This window comes from Urocampus carinirostris, chromosome 16 (assembly GCF_059441175.1).
Source record: "Urocampus carinirostris isolate Australia breed hairy pipefish chromosome 16, RoL_Ucar_1.0, whole genome shotgun sequence".
NCBI classification, from domain to species: Eukaryota; Metazoa; Chordata; class Actinopteri; order Syngnathiformes; family Syngnathidae; genus Urocampus; species Urocampus carinirostris.
In genome coordinates this window covers 11,096,094-11,117,360 of record NC_142364.1, presented here as the reverse complement: position 1 = coordinate 11,117,360, position 21,267 = coordinate 11,096,094, and the positions used below count along the sequence as shown (strand labels likewise).

Genomic DNA, 21,267 nt, shown 5'->3' with positions numbered 1-21,267 from the left:
AAATATCTTCCCACTACATTTTCCGGTACTTTAGGAATTGGACCAGCGGGATCGGCATTTTCATATTTTCGGTTCTTCCGTGGCTCGCTACCGGGAAAGCGCATGCTAACCGCAGGGAAAATTCATGATAACCGCAGGGAAAACTGAGCCGGCACGTCCACGACGGTGCTCGTATGAGTTTGTTTTCTTGCATAAATGAATCTTTTATGATGCCTTGCGAGCTTTCATCTGGAAATGTCAAAAGAAATCGGACTCGACTACGGAGAACACGGAAGGTAGGGAAAGCGGGAAGGGGCCATCGGTGAGCTATGGGTACAACAGATGGCGTTTTTGGTTTTGCATTACTTTCAAAATGAAATGGAAACTAAATGAATTCCTCGTGACTGAAACTTCTGTACACAGTGATTTGTCTATTGTCTGTCATGATGATAACATAAATATGAACGCAATATCGGCGACCATTTGACAGTTCTTCTGACTTCCAGATCAAAATGAGCGAGTTAATCGTATTAGTCAGAACCAATCCTACTAAAATGATATTTAAAACCCTAAAAGTCAGTAACCATTTTTGCTTAATAACACTAATATCGATGTTACACCTTTGCTACTTTTGACATTTAGATCAAAATAAGCTTGCTATCCATATTTAATCGGAAGCGACCCCATTGGACCGCGCTAAATGGTGTTTAAAACTTAAAAGTTGGTAACCATTGGTGCTCAATAACATAAATATCGATGTAGCGCCGGTCGACAGTCGCTACTTCCAACATTCAGATTAAAATGATCGAGCTAACTAATTGTGTTTGATCAGAAGCAATCCCATTAAAATCTAAAAGAGGGCATTTAAAACTAAAAAGTTTGGAATCGCTCGTGCGTTATAACCAGTGATGGATCCCGGGGTGATGGGTCCCGGGGACTCGCATGCTCAAAAATCTATGGGTCCCAACAGAGATCTATGGGTCCCCAAAATTTAGTGTTATCAAGGTTGAAATTGTAAATTAGCGACAAATATATAATATAAATCTATATATTCATTCAGTTTTAATCATCACAGTTTATTGGTAATACAAATCAGTTATCACTTCAAGATTTTCAGTTCACAACAATATTGTACATTATACAAAATAATATTGCTGAAATAATTATATTAATCTGTATTTTCATTCAGTTTTAATCATCACAGTTAATTGGTAATACAAAGCAATTATCACTTCAGATTTTTCAGTTCACAATATTGTAAATTATACAAAATAATATTGGTGAAATATTAGTGTATATATTCATGTAGTTTTAATCATCACAGTTAATTGGTAATACAAAGCAGTTATCACTTAAGATTTTTCAGTTTATATATTCTTGGTGGTTTGCTGTCACGCCACAGTTGTAATGCCTTCTCAAGGTCCAATCCATTATCATCCTCCTCATAGCGTCACCAGGAATAAAATTAAGTCCATTTTGGCAGAAAAGTCCTTATCTTGCTTAGGAGTATTATTTTGTTTATTTTTGTCGAGTCGTTCGCTTCAACACACGTGTTTTACTAGCCTCTCGTGTTTTTCTAGCGATCTTCAGAAGAATTTCTCCGCCGTTTTTTTCCTGCCGGAATTATTGTCGTTATCACTCTCAGCATTATGTTTCGACTTATTACTGACACTGAAGAAATTACCAATTTTGTGTTGATTTTCACCTTAAATAGACGACAACCACCACAACAATGATGTGATCTCGAAGCAACGAGATCTCGTTTGCTGAGATCGGCGTGCAGACGAAAACTCGAACCGCGAGACCAAAACAACAATGGCGGATCTGCCTGACGAAAAGTTTGGAGTGCGCTAAATCTTTGTTAAAAATAAAAGTAATTGGGTAATAATGACAATTTTGTGTCGAAAAAGTTGCGTCCCGGGGACTCACGTTGATTTGACACTATGCGTCCCCAGCAAAAATGATGTGTCTAGGACGCAGGGACGCGGGCAAACTAGAACACTGGTTAAAATATTGATGTTACACCGTTCGGCAGTCACTACTTCCAACATTTACATTGAAATAAGCTTGCTAAACTTATGGAGCAATTTCAATGGACCACTGAATATGGCGTTTTAAACCATAAGGTAGGGAACAGTCAATGTAAATGACCTAATTTGGAATTCATCATAACTATTATTGTTATTGCCTGAGCATATACTATAATATAATTAAGATTACCGTATGTTTAGATAAGTACATGTTAGCTAAACATACGGATTGTAATTAAACCATCTGTCAGTTAGGGGCCGGTCACACAACCATTTGCGGCTGAATCACGGCTAACATTTTGCGTTTTTTTTGCCCGTGGTTGCCCGCGATGGAAAATGCGCAAAATTGGCCAACCCGCTGTTCATCGGTGGTATGCCCGCAAAACAGACACCGGCGACTGTTTCGCTTCCTCATCGCGTCATTTCCGAGTCATTTTCTCATGTGGACCACGGGTATAAAAGCTCCCGAGCCGGTGTTGTGCCCAAATCCGACTCCTACGTGTTAAGCACTGCTGTATCTCGTCTGTATGGCGATCTCAAAGCGTCCAATAGCGTCCGCCTCACAGGCAGAAATTTCTGGCCGTGATTCAGCCGCAAACTGCTGTGTGACCGGCCCCTTAGGACGTTACAGTTGGAGTTTAATAACATACTGTAAATATTGATGTAACACTGGTTGACAGTTGCTACTTCCAAGTTTCCGATTGAAGAGAGCCTCTTAATCGCGTTTATTCCGAAGCAATCCCGACGAACCATTAAAAATGTCGTTTACTACTCAAAAAGTGGGTAACTGTTGGTGTGGATTAACAAATATAGATGTGATACCAACAGTCTGTTACTTCCGACCTCCAGATCAAAATGAGTGTGCTAATTACGTTTAGTCCAAAAGGAATCTCATCGGACAAAAAAAACTGGTGTTTGAAACCCAAAAACTTGGTAGCCGTTGGTGCTTCATAACATGAATATCAATGTAACGCTGGTTGACAGTCACTACTTCCAATATTTAGATCGAAATGAGCGAGCTAATCGTGTTTAATCGGAAGCAATCCCGAAGGGCCACTTTCTCTGCGAACGTCGCGCTTGTTAGGTTATCGTTTGGACATGCGACCGATCTTTAATCTTCAAACGATTTTAGTGTGTTTAATGCTCATTTTCTTTTCAAAGCTTCTTCTATCTTCACGACAAACATGTGATGAGACACGATTAGAAGCCGCCCGGGGCTAACCCAATCCAGCGAATATCATTAGCATACGCACTTATAACTCGAGAATTTCTTATCGAGCGGAAAATAAACCCAAATGTTGGTGATATCAGCTAACAGCAGATCGGAAAAATCTCCAGATAACGCTACTGCAACTTGGATCTAAAAAGATAAATATACAGTGCGTTAAAGGGTACTATTGCTTCTGATTAGTTGGATTTATAGTTCTGGGGGCAATAAATGATCACTTTTTTTGCATTAGCTTTTAATCGAGTAAAAAAATAAATGTTGTTCCTTTTGTAATCAACACACAAGGGTGTATTAAAATATTTCTTATACAACAGTTTTCATTATACAGCAGAGCCCCCGCATACGGCGACCCCGCCTTAGGCCATTTTCTCTTTAAGGGTTTAGAATATGATGTTTTCGTCCACTCTTAACAGCATTTCAACCATAACTTGATATAAACTACAAATGATTTTGTGTGCCCAAAAACATACAAATGTCCTTTAGGAAGCTGGTGTGCCATTGGTTTGCGATACAGAAGAATGAAAATACTATTGCTATTGGCAGAACCACTTCCCACAATGCTTTTCTCTTTCTTCCTTTTAGTTCAGAATCTCGTGTGCTTTCTAAAGACTTTTTCAAACACAACACAGCACCTATTCACTCACAGCAAGACAGCCTACGTAGAAAAAACAAAGCTAATTTGTGCCAAGCAAGTTTATTTACCAAGTAAAAAAAAAAACACAATTAAAAACTGAAATGTCCGGATATTTTTCGACATCCCGAAAAAATGTCCGTATCTCTCGTTTTACCTATACAAGCCTATACTTGTATAAACCTTAAATGGCGGGGCAGCTAGCTCAGGAGGTAGAGCGCTCGTCTTGGGATCAAGAGATCACAGGTTCGATTCCCGGCTCCTCCGTGTTATATGTCGAAGTGTCCTTGGGCAAGACACTAAATCCCTAATGCCCCCAATAATCAGGTAGGCGTCTTGAACTGCTAACTCCCTATTGTGAATGGGTGAGTGTCAAGCACATTGTAATGCGCTTTGGGAGATCTTTATTGACTTAAAATTGCTATTAAAATGCAGACCATTTACCATTTACTTTTGGTGATACTGCATTTTTTGTATTGTATTTATATACTGGGTCCCACGGTTTGCAGTCATGACAAGGGTAAGGCAAAACATCATATCCATGGAAATGAAGCTTGTGATGATCTAAGAATATGAAAGAAACTCCCAAATGGCCACCATCGCTAAGGCCGTAACTAATTGACGATCAGGACAATTATTAAGAATAAACAACAGTATTTTAAGGACAATCCTTGCAAGTGGAAGTTTTAAATCCGTTTTTATTTGAATCTGCCGAATCCCCCCCTCTGCATCCACCTGCTAACTAAACTATACCAGCTCAAGTCACATCATACGCGTGTGCAGACCTTTGAGACAATTATTATTAAGGGCTACACAAATAAATGTGACTTTACTTGATTCATGGTATTTCATATGTCGTTTTACTTGACATACATATTTATTTAGAAAGTTATTTAATCACGTGTCACACATAATTAGTACGTATGACTAATTAGAAAATGTTTTGTGTACCTCATTACACAGCGATTTCACTTCACAATTCACGGCGTATACCGGGGCTTTACTGTAATTGAAAGAACTGGTAATTGCACTAATTCAGCAGCCCTTGATTAATTATTGAAGTGTAACAACAGTCTATCGCCGATGAACGGGGGGAAAAAAACATATTTTCACATGCAATGTTCCAAAAAGTCCCACAGGACTCGCACAATTTCCGACAGGATTCCGTTTTTACAATCTGGCCAAGCTAGCTTGTGTAAGCCTATTTGTGGAAGGCAGGTGAATATGTGCATGTTTTATCTGCTCTTTGGGGCGGTGATTTATGACCGGCGTGATTTAGCCTGCTGATGGATGAGCGCATTAGCGGTAAGCGTCTCCGAGACTCCGTCACCAATAAAACAACTTCATGCAAAGTCAAATTATTCTCACTAGCTAAAACCAAAACGAAGTGGAAACTTGTTGGTGAGATTGCAATATTTTTCCCTGTACGTAATGAAGGCGGAGACAACAAAGAATATCGATTTAGTCTAACAAGTCGCGTTAATGTTCATTTTAGGACTCAAACTGCTGTAATTTATTTATTTTTTATTCACTTATTTATTTATCTCTTATGTTGAGTTAGAGCGCCTCTAGTGGTGGACATAAAATCTACAGGGCCACGGCATATTAGGTCCAATGCTCGCTTCAGAAGCAAACGGGAAAATAAGGTGTGGTTTAGTTGGTAAAATGTAATAAGGTATTCCCTCATATGGATTAATAATTGAAAAGATGAATTAATGAATAATTGAAAATTTTGACGGACAAATGATTAAAAAGATGGATGGATTTATGGGTGGATGGTTGGATAATTGAAACGATAGATTGATGGATGGATAAATAATCGAAATAATGGATGAATGGATGGATAATTGAAAAGAGGGATGAGTTTAAAAGATGGATGGATTTGAATAATTGATAACTAGATGGATAAAATAATTGAATGATCGATGAATGAATAATTAAAATGATGGTTGAAATAATAATTGAAAAAGTTGATGGATGGATGAATAATTGAAAAGATGGATAGATGAATGCATAGTTGAAAAGATGGATGGATGAATGATTTATCTAAAATATGGATGTATAGATGTACTAAATAATTGAAAAGATGCATTCATGTATAATTGAAAATTAATAACTATGAATGGGTGAATAATTGAAATTATGGCTGGTTGAATAGATGGGTAAAAAATTAAAGGATAAATGGATAAACAATTGGATGGATGGATGTATAAAAAAGGTTGAAAGGATCATTAATTGGTGGGATGAAGGATAATCAAGTGAAGTGAAAGGATGCATGGAGTAAAAAATGAAAAGATAAATTAGTGGGTGGATTAATAATTGAAAAGATTGATAAACTATGAAATAGATGGATGCAGTGATTGTTGGCTGGGTGGAAGGATTATTGGATGGACAATTGAAATAATTGATAATATGGACAGATGATTAATTGAAATTACGGATGAGTGGATGGATGAAAAAAAATGAAAGGAGGAATGGATAAATACTGTAATTTAATGGTTGAATGGATCAATGATTGAATGGATGATGGGTAAATAAGTGAGGGATGGATGGAATATTAATTGAAAAGATGGATCAAAGGCAGGATACATAATGAAACCTTGAAATATTGTGATTGTTGGAAGGGTCATTGGATGGGTGAATGGATGAATAAAAAAAAATATGGATGGAATGATTAGTGGATGGATGAATAGCTAAATGGAGTAATAATTGAAAGAATGGACAAATGGATAGCTTGTAATAAACGGTAATTGGTGCTGGCATTAATATTTCTGAGAAGACAGATGGACAGAGTGAGACCCCTTGCCGACAACAGGATATTAATAAGAAGTCTTCCTTTGAGATAAGCGGCCAATAAGCTGCCTTCATTAGGTTAGCTAACCCTAATGCTAGCTCAGTCAACCATGTGCTTCTCCCGTCTCCTTGCTACCAACGCGAAAATCGACATACCGATACTCGACAGGAATAAAATGCGAAGTGTATGAAGCTTCTTTGGGCTTTATGAAAACATAAATACGGCGAGGAAATGAATCTGGCCGATGGGCAGAAACGATAAAAAGAAGCAGAAGCTCTAACCTCACAGGAGCGATTGAAAAAAGATTTTACGGCGAGATAGTAACAGTTATTAGCGTCCTATCTTTGCCAGAGTGCCTCGAGACAAGGTGTCGTGACACGTCGACAAGATTACCGATACAAAAAAATATTTTTTATGAACTATGCAAGGAAGGTTTTCACAGCCGGCGGTTTAGCATGGAGATGGACGACATTTCACACTGGTTTTCACACGTTAGCTAAGTGCGAAGTGGAAAACAATCAAGGCGAGAAGAACGCGGACTTTTCCAGACTGATAAACATATGCTAGCGTATGATAGCGGTCTAGTTTTTCGTTGCCCTCAAAATTTTCAAAGTACTGTATTTTCCGCACTATAAGGCGCACCGGGTTATAGGGCGCACCCCGAAAAAATAGTTTTTGGTCCTATATTTCACATACATAAGGCGCACCGGATTATAAGGCGCTACAATGGGAACGTCGACACAACAGTCAGATAGTTGAGTCAAACTTATTACCCCCTTAACATTCCCAAAGCTTGCAAAGAAGCAAATACGTGTCGTAGACACGTGCCGATGCGGTGTCCGTACGATGTCACTCAAATGCATTGTTCCAAATATCATTCGGAAGGTTAAAGCCTTGGGATTCAAGAAATGCCAACCATTCCTTAGTTTCTATTTTCTTTTTCGCTTAAAACTTTATTGTGCATATGACAATAAACACTTGGAATTGAGTTGAATTTAAAAATACACTCCATTCCATCCATTATCTGCACCGCTTATCACAGAAACATCGAGTTCAGTCTGAAACAAGATACTGGGAAAATATATAGCCGGAGTAGCTCACCCAAGTCGTTGTGTTCAATAATAATGTGTAACCACGGTCCTCTTATATCTGTGAGTGTAGTAAATCCAGGAGACTAAAATATTTACAAATACAGTACAGAATAGTAAAATACTGTTTCCTCTATGCCGTAGTTCGACCTAACATGCTTTTCACATTCATCTTTTTCGGCCAATTGCAGGCTTTGTTTTGCCCCTTTAGCCTATGCAAGCCTGTAAATGATAAAAAGGATCTGCCCCCTTTACCTCCGAATAACTTTAGCCAATAGTGATCGATTCAACTGATGATTGACACATCTTTTTTCGGCCAATTGCAGGCTTTGTTTTGCCCCTTTAGCCTATGCGAGCCTGTAAATGATAAATGAAACGCCGGTATATAAATCCCAGCATACACCGCGGACTACTTCGCGTTCGGGGGAAAATCTAGTCGGCGGCTGCTCGCATTAGTTGCAAGACTTTGCGACTTAATATTGATCCATATATAAGGCGCACTGTATTATAAGGCGCAAGGTCAGCTTTTGAAAAAAATAAAGGCTTTTAGGTGCGCCTTATAGTGCGGAAAATACGGTACTGTCCTCATCTGATTCAATCTGTCGCCATATCTTCTTCAGAGTGTTTTATAGTTATTATTCAAAGCTAGCTATGATATGCTAGTACAAAAAGCAACGTATTTCTTGTATTCAGATGTAGATATTATTAGGCTATACGCCAATGCTAGCAAAGACATGCTAAGGTCGAAACGGTTTGTTTCTTGTATTTTAATTGTGAGCCAAAGCTAGCAATAACATGCCTTCACCAAAACAGCTTATTTTTTGAATTTTTTTAATGTGATTCAGCTAAAGTTAGCAAGGACAATCTTACGCAAAAGCAGTTTATTTCTTGGATTTTAAGCAAAAGCTAACATAGAAAAAGGTTATTTCATGTATGCTATTTTTGTGTTTATTAGTTAAAGCTAGTAAATACATGCTAACACCAAAGCAGCTTATTACTTTTTATAGTATTTGATTTGTTGTTTCTTAGCCAAAGCAATCAGAGATACACTAACGTTGTGAATCAGATTATTTCTTGTATTTAAATTTTTGTTTTTATTTTAAGATAAAGATAAAGATAAGATAAAGATAGACACGCTAATACAACGCAGTTTAATTTTTGTAATTTAAATGACGAGAGCTTGTGAAAACATGCTAATGTCAAAGCAGCTTTGTTTTTGTCGTTTAATTGCTTATTTAACAAAGCTACCGAAGACATGCTTACGCCATAGCAGCTTATTTCATGTATTTTAATTAGCCAAAGCTAAGAAATACATTTTAATGTTATTTCTTGCATCTTATTTGCCTATAGCTAGCAAAGACATTTTGTAATTAAGACCTATATGAATAAATATGACTTGAATTGACATTCTAAAGCCAAAGCAGCAAGATTCTTGGATTTTAAGTAGTCAATGCTAACGTTGAGGAAAGTAAAACTAGCGATTACATGCTAACATTGATTCTTTTTATTCCTTCTTAGCTCATGCTCACGCCATAGCAGCTTAATTCTTGTCTTTTGTTTGTTTGTTGTTAATTAGCCAAATCTGGTGGATACATGCTAACGCCTAAGGATATTTCTTTTAGTTGTTTTATTAGCAGAAGTTAGCATTGAAGCATTTTTTTGTACTTTAATTGTGATAAGGATTTTTGTCCGGTGAGGCACAAGCATAGGTTTTTATTTTCTTTCTTTTTTTAACGAGTGCGGCGAAGGCAGTCAAGGCGCGAAATTAGCAAATCAATTAGCGAGTGCTTCGCTGTAGCTAACGGATTAATTAGCACGCTACGCGTGGCGAGAATGTGTCGGCCAATTAGAGCGCGCAACCACATTAGCTTGGAGCTTTCATGGAAAGATATAGAGCACAATTTTATCCTTGGGACATGGTGACGTTGGGGAGGCGAAGAATTCCAAGACAAAAAATGATTTGTTCCCCTCCCAAAAATTAATTTGGCCTGATGGTGGTAGAATAGAGAACCAAAACTGCTAAAATGAAGAAGAAGAAAAAAATTCAAGACTTGCCCAGCTTTTATAAACTACCTCAAATGGTCCCTCTTTTTAAAATACTTTCTTCTATTTTTTCTTTGTTTATTGTTTGTTTTTATTGATATGTTATTGATGTATTCTGTGTCCAGCGACCTAGGCTGTCTTAAAAGGTGTTTCAAAATAAAACGTATTATTATCATTACTATTGTTGTTTAAAAAAAAAAAAGAATTCCCCCCAAAAAATGGAATAAAGTTGACTAGATATACATAAAAAATGTCAAAAATAAATGCAAAAATAAACAAAATTCATTATCACCCCCCCAGAAAAATATGGCCACTTGGACAATCAAAGATTGCATTCACTTAAAAGTAAAAAACAGAACAAAAAACTTTTGCACGGAACAGTTAAAAAAAAAAAAATATATATATATTCATCCATTCCATCCATTATCTGCACCGCTTATCCTCACTAGGGTCGCGGGGGTGCTGGAGCCCATCCCAGCAGTCTTTGGGCAGTGTGCAGGGGACCTTGTGAATTATATATAGATATATCTATATATTTCTAAATTGCTGATTCTAAATGTTGTTGCACTTATTTTCATTGCACTTTGGTTGAAATTCACTATTTTTTCCATTACATTATTATTATACCTTAGGCCAGTTTTTTAAGCACTACGTTGTAATTTTTTTTTTCCTATTTTTAGTATTTTTCTCCTTTTTTTTTTCTCTTCAAATTCTATTACATGTTTTATCCTGGAGTGCCATATCACAACGTTGATATCAATGTCAAAAAAGACAGTTCTATTCTATGTACATTTATCCGTAAATGAAAAAAATTGGATCCGTCTCCAGAATTGGCCATTTGGCCAAAATTTTAAACCCAATGTGTCCCCCGACTCCAGATAGTCACCCACCCCTGCATGAGCTGGTAACGTTGCCGATTTGCTAATGCCTCTTGCAGCAAAACGATAACGGTTGAACAGGAGACCGGCAGCAGTTGCGCGCCGGCTTCTGTTTCGCTCACTAATCTTCCTTTAAAAGCTACCAAATGAAAGCGCTAGAGCGACAGTAGAGCAAGTGGAACGGGTCCGGTGGGGAAATTAGCCTCAAAACACCATGACCACCCAGAAAAAAAGAAAAATAATGGCCTCTTTTCCAGCTTCATTCAAAGACGGCGCCTTTATTGTCAGAGATTAAGGATTGTAGGGCTGCAACAACAAATCGATATAATCGATAATTAAAAGCATTGGCAGCTTATTTCCTCCTTGTTGTGTCGCTCGATTTATGAGCCAGTAAGCATATTGAATCAATGCAAATAAGTGCGTTGCATTTTCTTGTGAATGAGTTGTACTACTTTTGGCCCTAAGATAGTTGTTATAAAAGTATCTTAAATTTTCTTGAAATCCTTATTTATTGAACATCCCATCATTCCCCCAAAAATTGCACCAGTCAAACCCGACAAAGTTAACAATTTTCAAGGGAACAGAAAGTGCTGCAGAAATACAGAAAATCAGAACCATAAAAATGATAATGTCAGCACGATTACTTCAACACATGGGGCAGATTCTAAAGCATATTTTATATCATTTGCACATAGGGATTGTTTATCATAGATTTAACCCAAAAATATTTGGGCGGATGAAAATGTAGCGACTCATAAAATCAAATTAATCAATCAATCAATTGCTCTTTTTTTCGTTTTTGTTTTGAATGAGAAATCCAAATGCAATATATGATCCTTACTGAGAAACAGAGTTTGAGCTCCCTCCAAAGATGTTCGATTGGGTTCAGGTCTGGAGACTTGGTGGGAAAAGACTATCTTACATATTTGCAGGTGTATAGCCTAAATTTTGTTTGTATTTTTGGTTTATTATTGTTATTTGACTTGGATATTTTTATTGTTTTATATTATGGAATATTCTGTTTTGTGCACTATTTTTTTGATACATCTAAAACTTTGATATTTGAATAGAGGAGTAAAATAAAAATGTGTTCTTACAAATAATCTACCTCTCATCGAGTATTAAAATATTCGTTAGTTGCAGCCCTAAAAGATTGCATTCATTTACAAAGATAAAAAAATAAAATTAAAAACTCCTGTTTTAACAAATAATTTTTAGAGGTTTCTTTTTGGAATTGTTTTGTGCTTTTTTTCAAAGGAAAAAAGATTCAGAAAGAAAATATTTTGACTTTTTAAAAAAAATCTGTTTTTAGAAAACAAATTATTTAAAAAATATGTTTTTGAGGATATATATATATAGTTGATTATTTTTTTTAATTTCTGTTTTTTTGATGAACAAAACCTTTGGGGGGAAAAAATCTTTTGGGAAATATTATTTTGCTTGTTTAAAAATATATTTGTTTCTTTGGGCAAAAAGATTTTCATGATGTTCATGAAAAAAAATTATGTTGAAATGATATTAATTATTTCATTCATTTTTTTCTCTTTTTTTCAAATTCCCTCTGAATTTTTTCCAATATTTCTATTTTTTTTAATCTGTTTTACGTAATTCAGGTTTCTGTTTTGCTGATTTTTGAAACCTTTTTTTCAGTTTAAAAACATTGCTCTCAAGTTTTTGTTTTGCTCCAAATAAAGGAAAGTATTTTTTTCAGGTTCATTTTTGTTAAAAAAAGAAAGATTTTTTAAACCCAATTATTTCAGCCGTTTTAAAGACATTTTAAGTTTTACCTTAAACGCGTTTCAGTCAGAAAAAAACCCCAAAAACGATTCCCTAAAAACAAAATAAATTATTCCAAAGAACTAAAATGTATTTTTCTAAACCAAATTTCAATAAATAGAAAAATATTATTTAAAAAAAACACTTACTTAAAAGACTGAAATATTTTAAAAACACATAAAAAAAAAAAATAATTCCCCCAAAGCAGAAAAAAATAACCCACAAAATTGAATTTCCTTAAAATAATGAGAATCTATAAATCAAATATAAATTCACAATTGAGAAAAAATCACATAAAATATATTTCAATAAACAAAAATAAATATTTAAAAAAAAAACTGATATAAGCTAAAACTTTATACGTTTGTCACACAAAATAATGTGTTGTCTTTGTGTTATAATGTAGAAAATGCTTTTCAGAGGGTCTGAAAACATCTTATTCCACACCTTGAAAAATGTCTTAGGTCTTTGTATCCTGGGGCCCTATTTTACTGATTAACTGTAAGCAGCGTTGCACTTAAGAACTGGAGTTCATGTGAATCGTTTTTTTTTTTTTTGTTTTTTTTTTAATATCTGGCATCCTCCGATATTTACCTTTTTTCTAGACGAGCCTTTGTATCTAGAACATGTTTGTTGGTTCATACCTCGCACTCCCTGACGCTGGACAGCGTGCAAGTGCAGGAACCTGTACCGTTGCCCAGAACCTCCAACGACTCCGAAGCGGCAGCCTGATTGTAGTTCATGTAATACTCTTGCAGTTGTGTACTGAGGTCCTGCTCCGGTTCCGGACTCTTCTTTCGGCACTTTCGCCCTACCATGGACCGCCGCCGGAGCAACCCGGTGGTGCCCGGGTATCTGCGCCACAGGACGTAAACGATGGTCAGGATGAGGGACATGCTGAAAAACAGCGCCACGCTGCCCACCACCACCTTATGGAGCGTCATGTGCTCCAGTTCTGGCGGGAGCGCCTGATTGGGCCGACCACGCGGACCCGAATCCCTTGGATCTTTGCTCATGTGGCCCGGGAAGGTGGGCCGAGGAAGAGGTCTGAACGGAGGGTGCGGTGCAGAAGTAGGCGGATCTGGCGGATACCATAAAGTAGGAGCCAAAGTGGGCTCATTGGTGGCTTCGGAAAAAAGATCAGACGTGGGAGAAGGCGTCTCGGTCAGGACATAATCGTTTTCCTCGCAGATACCATGGTTGCGTGTGACTTCCATGATCTTTTCCCCTTGAAGGTACTTGGGACTGCTGCAGATCATGGTGGTGTCTTTGGTGCCACGAAAGTTCCTCAACCAAGCCACCAGGGGGCAGATGCCGGCAGTGCAGTCCCAAATGTTGCCGGCCAAACTAATGGAAGTCAATGAGATCCATGCCGTTACCGCCTCCTGTGAAACGTTGGACAGTTTGTTGGACTCCAGGTTTAGAACTTGCAGGTTGGGCAGGCAGTGGAACACGGCCGGATCCAGGGTCTGGATCTCATTTCCGGACAGGTCCAGTTTCTGCAGGGTGTACCAGGTCCATGGAAGTCCCTGATTGACCACCTTGATGCGGTTCCACTGCAAGTAAAGCGATCGCAGGTTAGCCAGTCGAGGGAAGAGGAAAAAGTTTATCCGGGTGAACTGGTTGTGCTCCAGATGCAACTCCATCAGTTTCTGCAGGCCTAGGAACGTGGTCCGAGTGAGAGCCTTGATCCGGTTGTAGCCCAAATCCAAGAACTCCAAACTCCTGCACTCCAGGAACGCTCGTAACGGGATGTTTGAGAGGCCGTTGGATCGGAGGTGCAGGTTCTGCAACTTCCGCAGACCATGGAACTGACCTGGTTGAAGGATCTCCAACTGGTTGTAGGACAAGTCCAAATTCCGAAGGTTGGGGATTCCATGGAAGGTCGAATTGTGTAGTGAGGTGATCCTGTTGGAGCTGAGGATGAGCTCCTTGAGTCTCCGCACTCCCTGGAAAGCCCGGCTGTCCGCTGCCGATATCTGATTGTGGTCCAGGTAAATCCAGAGAAGCTGCCCCAGATGGGCAAACTGGTACGGAAGCAGCGTATGAAGTTGGTTGTAGCGCATTGAGAGGCCCTGGCAGCCCACCGAAATGTTTTCCGGGACCTCAGAGAAACCGGAGGAGTCGCAGTTGACGGTTTTGCCTTCACACCGGCAACTGTTGGGGCAGGTGCGCTCCCCGAAGCTCAACAGGGAGGGAACTCTGAGAAGGAGGAGTAACGGGAACAGGAGGTGTGGCATGCGTCCATCTTTCAGCATCGCGCCTAGACGGGAAGAAAATAAATTGTCACTTTGCAATTGTTTTAACAGTAACGTTGTTCATGTGAAACTGCTCTCAAACTTCAGTGTGGACCTAACTTGTAGATCAGTCAGAAACAACAGTGAAACCAGAGTAATAACACAGGGATGCTTGAGAAAGACTTTGCTTGATGATATCATCAAAAGAGGCGATATTGTGGACAAAGTCAACTTGGCATGAACTTTGCAAATGTTATGTAATATAACTGACCTAAGAAACTTCCGCAAAAAATAAAGTTCTGGACCCTCGCATTCCCCAATATGGTGTTGATGATTTGAACTAATCAAAAACAGAGTTCATTCTTTATGAAAGTTGCAGGACACACCTGAAAAGGATGTGTTGTATAACTGACCTGAGGAAACTTGCGTAACTGAACGTTTTGGATACTTTATCAAAATTTTGTGTTGCCAACTTTTAATCATAAAAAAGGTGTAATATTGTGGAGAAACAAAGTCAAATTTGTATAAACATTGCAGTATAAGTGGGAAAGCAAATGTTGTTACTTAACTGACCTGAGAAAAACTTGAGTTACTGAAAATTATGCACACTTGGATTGTCCAAATGTGATGTTGATATTAAATCATCAAAAGGGGGGAATATTATGGCGGAATAGTCAAATCTGCATAATAGTTGCAGGACGCATCTGAAAAGAGAACGTTGGGTTATCCTAATGACTTGAGGAACTTTCTTAACCATGAAAGTCCCTGGGCACTCGGATTGTCCAAATTTGGTGTTGATGATAGGATTGGAATTTTCGGGTGATGAAACCATTATACAATTAGAGCTTGTTCGCAGGTTCGATTGTATCACAATACTCAGGTGCCGATTCGATTACATCACGATTCTCGATAATTGCAATTCAATATGATTGATTATTGCACTTTAATTTTCTTTCCTAAAAAACAAGCAACTTAAATCTCACACCTCTGGGACAATAAATCATGAATGATGTTTAAGTAATGCACTTCGGTCTGTCAGTCAGTCATAAAAACAATACCCTCTGCATTATATGCTATTATGATAATATCTGCTTAGTATTAACACTGAAAACCTAAATAAAGAAGAGCAATGTAATAGTCAAGTAAGTCGAATATTAATCAAAAAATAATTATTTACTCAACATGCTGTTCTTTCTATGAAAACAAATGCCATAGTGCACAATTTTAGCATGTTAGCTTTAAACAGTTTGAGGAACAATGCACAGGTGAGGTAAGAGGTTGTTGGGTCTTTGACTCAATTTTTCAGTTATTAAGTGCAAACATAAGGTCCACAGATAAGGATAAATACTCTAATTTCAACACATGAGGTACTGCAGTGTGCGGTGCAGGACCACCAGGTTCCACAATAGTCTTGTCCCCCTGGCCATTAGACTGTTAAATGGTCAATCAAACACATAGTAAATCTAAACTGCTGCTAATCTGTACATCTGTTGGTTTTGATTGACTTTTTTGCACTACTGGCAGTTCTTTATAGCTAGCCACTCCTTGCACATCTGGTTAGCTGCTCCTCTTGCACTATTTGCGCTACTGTAAAATACTATACATAGCCATAATTATTTAGTATATTATTAGTACTCAATACTCCAACTCAATACAACATTTTATTTATATCTGTACATTCAAGGAAACTGTGCGGGTCAGATGTATCGACATTTCGTTCTGTATACACGTGTACTAGAATGACAATAAAATAGATCTGAATCTGAATGAATCTGAATCTGAACATACACACTTAAAGTGAATACAGCAGCAGAACAGATAAATATCTCTTTGCTTCTTCTTTTAAGATTTCAGTACATTTAAAGTAAATGCAGGTAACAGCAGAAGACTTGTCTCTATTCTTGAAGTTCTTGGCCTTTGAAAACAAAACTGGTAATCAGTAAAAGGTGGTATGTAACTAAGTAGACATAGTTTCTCTTGGAAACTGTATAAAAAAACAATTGCACAGCGTAAGCTCTATTAACTTGATATCAAATTGAAAATTAACTTGTAAACTTAAAATTGTTTTTCCTGCTAGGTCGTACAGCTAATCAAACTTGTACAGCATGTCTTTTAATGCTGGTTTATCAACCGTTTTGAGCGCCAGCATTTCTGTAGCAATGTTCTGAGGTCATGGGTTCAAATCCAGCTACCAACCTTCCTGTGCGGAGTTTGCATGTTCACCCCGTGCTTGCGTGGGTTTCCTCCGGGCACTCCGGTTTCCTCCCACATTCCAAAAACATCCATGTCAGGTTAATTGGCCGGTCCAAATTGTCCCTAAGTGTGAATGAGCGAGCGAGTTGTCTGTCCCTGTGTGCCCTGCGACTGGTCAGCAACCAGTTCAGGGTGTCCCCTGCCCACTGCCCGATGATTTCTGGGATGGGCTCCAGCACCCCCGCGACCCTACTCAGGATGAGCGGTACAGATAATGGATGGATGGATGGATGTACCATGTAATACCATCTGTTAGCATGTTAGCGCGTGTTAGCTTCTTTCACCGGCACCTTCTTGAAAAAAACTCTGCAGACCGCTTCTTTGTTTTTTTTAGGGCTTACCGCTGTCGCTCGGTATAAACTCACAATGTGTCCAAAATACTGAAGTGGTTCGTGGTTTTAAAACTAAAAGTTGTGCCGCCATAACAGATAGGCAATGTTGTTTGCTTTTGCGTGTGCGTCTCGACACATTTCAGTCAGAGGTGGTCACGAAAGGGATGAAAAGAAAAAAAGATGGTAATCGCGAATGTGAAAAATATTCACGATTACACAAATATGTCAGATTCGCGACAGCCCTGTTTCTTTCCCCGCATTTTTACGTAGCGGGAGACACGTCGATTTTAAAAATCTGCAGGAATGAAATCACGATGTATACATGAATCGATTCTTTTGTCCCACCCCTACTTGTTTGTATTAGCTTTTTGCTAATAAACGCTGCAATGGATATAGCCTATGTTATCTCTAACCCCCTTGTCCTTAATTGTTATTCTTGTCCAGATTTTAAAAACTGCAAAAACGGAGAGGGTGAAAGTAAGTGATGCTAAGTAAATGAGAGTGTGGCTAAGTACGGCGTGTGAACACGCGTTCTAATAATAAATCTCTTGAGGCCGTAATGCACGGCGTTCTCCATATTGTCCATTAGCTTGCTCCGTTGAGTGGCTAAGTGGTCAACGCGGCGAACCCGCTCATGAGTTTTCTTGACATGATATTCCCGCTGGGGCGCCCACTGAACGGTCAAAGGGTTTTCCGTGTACACTACGTGTCGAAATCGAGACATTTTTTCAATCATGGGTCTCTGCGGCAAACAAAAACGAGGAAAAAAGTCCATATGCATTGGAAAATCGGAACTGTCGAATTAGAGATTTAGCATTGAAATTTCATGCAATCCACTTCAATGAATGCTTGATTATCTCGTTTTTTTTCCTGTCAATTACCTAAGTATATCAGCAAACTAGCGATTGGATACTTATTTACTTAAGTATCCAATCGCCTACTTGAGCAAATACTTAATAACTTAAGTACTCACTAATTTAAGTACTTACTCACTCAAGTATTTACTTTCCAACCTATTTGCATCCTTTAGTATCTACTTAAAGACTAAATTACATTAGTATTTACCGATTTGAGTACAGACTTATTTATTCAATTTTTTGCTCTTAAAGTTTGTTAGTTCGTAAGTACTCCTTTACTTAAGTACTTAAATACTTACTTACATAAGTCACTGAGTACTTAGGTAAGTATTTAAGTCCTTACAGAAGTACTTACTTACTTTCTTAGTATTTAATTGCCAACTCATTTACTTGTTAGTACTTACTCAAGTATGTAAGTACTCACTGACTTGAGTACGTACTTGTTGTTTAATACTTAAGCAAGTAAGTATTTAAGTACTTAAGTATTTACTTTCCAACTTATTTATTTAAGTTAGTAAGTACTTAAATAATCAACTACTAAAGCATTTACTAACGTACTGACCTGAGCAGTCAACGATTTAAATAGTGCCTTATTCACTTACTCATTTACTTAAGTATGTACTTAAGTATTCACTTACTTGCTTCGGTACCTAAGTACTCTATTATTTACTTAATTACTTATTTGCTTAAGTACTTACTTGGATATTTGAATATGTACTTAATTATTTACCTACTTGACGAAGTATTCATGTACTCAATTATTTACTTTTAAGTACTGCACTTACTAACTTTAGTATTTACTTACCCAAATACTTACTTAAGTACATACTAAGTTATCTCTGTATTTACTTTTTTATTTGCTTATCTAAGTACACACTTATTTGCTTACTTACCCAAGTACAAACTTAAATGCTTAATTATTTACTCGCTTGCTTATTTACTCAAGTATTAACTTCAGTGTTTACTCGCTTGCTTACTTATTCTCTTACATAGTGTGGTTGCTTCCTTTCTTAAGTACCGTATTTTCCGCACTATAGGGCGCACCGGGTTATAGGGCGTACCCCCCAAAAATAGTTTTTGGTCCTATATCTTCCATAGATAAGGCGCACCGGATTATAAGGCGCTACAATGGGAACGTCGACAAAACAGTCAGATGATTCAGTCAAACTGATTACCCCCTTAACATTCCCAAAGCTTGCAAAGAAGCAAATACGTGTCGTAGACACGTGCGGATGCGGTGTCCGTACGATGTCACTCAAATGCGTCATTTCAAATATCATTCGGAAGGTTAAAGTCTTAAGATTCAAGAAATGCCAACCATTCCTTAGTTTCTATTTTCTTTTTCGCTCGCAACTTTACTGTGCATATGACAATAAACACTTGGAATTGAGTTTAATTCACTCAACTCATCACAGCAACATCAAGATCGTTCTAAAACAAGATACCGGGAAAATATAAAGCCGCATAGCTCACCTAAGTTCTCACGTTCAGTAATGATACGCAATCATGGTCTTCTTACAACCGTGAGTGTAGTAAATCCAGGAGAGTAAACTGTTTACAAATACAGACTAATGAAACATGTTTCTTTATGGCGTAGTTTAGCAAGCTTGCTATTCAGTCATCTTTTTCGGCCAATTGCAGGGTTTGTTTTGGCCCTCTAGCCTATCCGAGGCTCCGAATAACTTCATCCAATAGCTATCGATTTAACGGATGGTTGACACATCTTTTTCGGCCAATTGCAGGGTTTGTTTTGGCCCTCTAGTCAATCCGAGGCTCCGAATAACTTCAGCCAATAGCGATCGATTCGACTGATGATTGACACATCTTTTTCGGCCAATTGCAGGGTTTGTTTCGGCCCTCTAGCCTATCCGAGGCTCCGAATAACTTTAGCCAATAGCGATCGATTCAAATGATGATTGACACATTGGTTAGCCAATGAAACGCCGGTATATAAATCCCAGCATACACCGCGGACTACTCCACGTTCGGGGGAAAATCGAGTCGGCGGCTGTTGCGTAAGTTGCGAGACCTTGCGATTTAATATTGAGCCATATATAAGGCGCACTGTATTATAAGGGGCATGGTCAGCTTTTGAAAAAAATTAAGACTTTTAGGTGCGCCTTATAGTGCGGAAAATACGGTACTTACTCACTTCAGAACTTAATTACTTAACTTTCCTTACTCGACTATTTCCAAGACGTTGACCTCTTTGATTGTTGAGTTAATAGATTGAGATAATCCTGTTATGCAAATGCGCTTTGCACATAAAGCCTTTTTTTAACAAAGGTTCTCCACTTGGATCTCTTCACGAGCCACCTGAGAACAGGAGAGATTTATTTACTTGTTTTTTTTACCCTCCACCCCCTGAAAAAAATATATACATAAAATGAGACGTGTTCCCAACCCCACGGTTCAGCCGGCAAGTCATCTGCCGTGTCGCCAGCGGATGGATTATTTTTTTTATTTTTTTCATTGGGACCCGGCAGGCTGTGAGCGGCCATGCTAAGGCTATTAGCTAAAGTGCCCCCCCTCCTATCAAATTCCCCCCCTTTTATTCCCCCCTCGAACAGCTTGGCCAAGAGCGCGAAGGGAGGTCAAACTCTAGGGCGTTCATAAAAAGCTGAGGCAGAAAACGGACTCCGTATCTATTTAGGATTCAACTCTGCAACAGCTTACGAGCACAATGCTTGACTTTGTGTCTTGGCACAAGCGTTTTGGAGGTTTTTTTTCAAGTCAGTCAAGACAAATTTATTTATATAGCCCTTAATCACAAAAATGTCTCAAAGGACTGCACAAGATTACAATGACACAATTACTTGATCTTAAACCAACATGCGGGCAAGGAACAACTCAAAAACCTCAGCTTGAGGAAAAAGAGAAACCTTGAGAAGAGACCTCACAAGTGGAATTCCCCTTTCAGGATGAATTACATTTGAGAAGCTGTAAGACTTTTCTTGGGGGGTGTTTTGGGACTTGATGTGTTTTCTTGTCTTTCTTGACTTTTGTGAAAAAAGAATTTAAGTACTCAACTACTGTACTTAATTACTTACTACCTTTCTTAAATACTTGGTTATTTTGTTGCTTACCTAAATATTTAATTACTATTTTACTTGCTTATTTGCTTAAACATTTATATATGTT

General features: G+C 38.1%; 1 protein-coding gene and 1 long non-coding RNA gene across 4 annotated transcripts in view; one reads left to right on the top strand and one right to left on the bottom strand.

Moving 5' to 3' along the window:
- LOC148350280 (uncharacterized) overlaps positions 1–21,267 on the top strand; it is a 114,786-nt gene that overhangs the window by 18,990 nt on the left and 74,529 nt on the right. The gene's annotated exons all lie outside the window — the stretch shown is intronic.
- Positions 1–21,267, bottom strand: part of lrrtm4l1 (leucine rich repeat transmembrane neuronal 4 like 1) — a 43,901-nt gene that overhangs the window by 9,712 nt on the left and 12,922 nt on the right. The window contains exon 2 of one of the 2 annotated variants that reach the window (XM_088320263.1): positions 13,042–14,710. In XM_088320263.1, the coding sequence (XP_088176389.1) occupies positions 13,086–14,710 (1,625 nt within the window). In that variant the 3' untranslated portion in view covers positions 13,042–13,085. The remainder of the gene's footprint in view (positions 1–13,041; positions 14,711–21,267) is intronic. The other variant, XM_088320262.1, reaches the window with a different exon arrangement.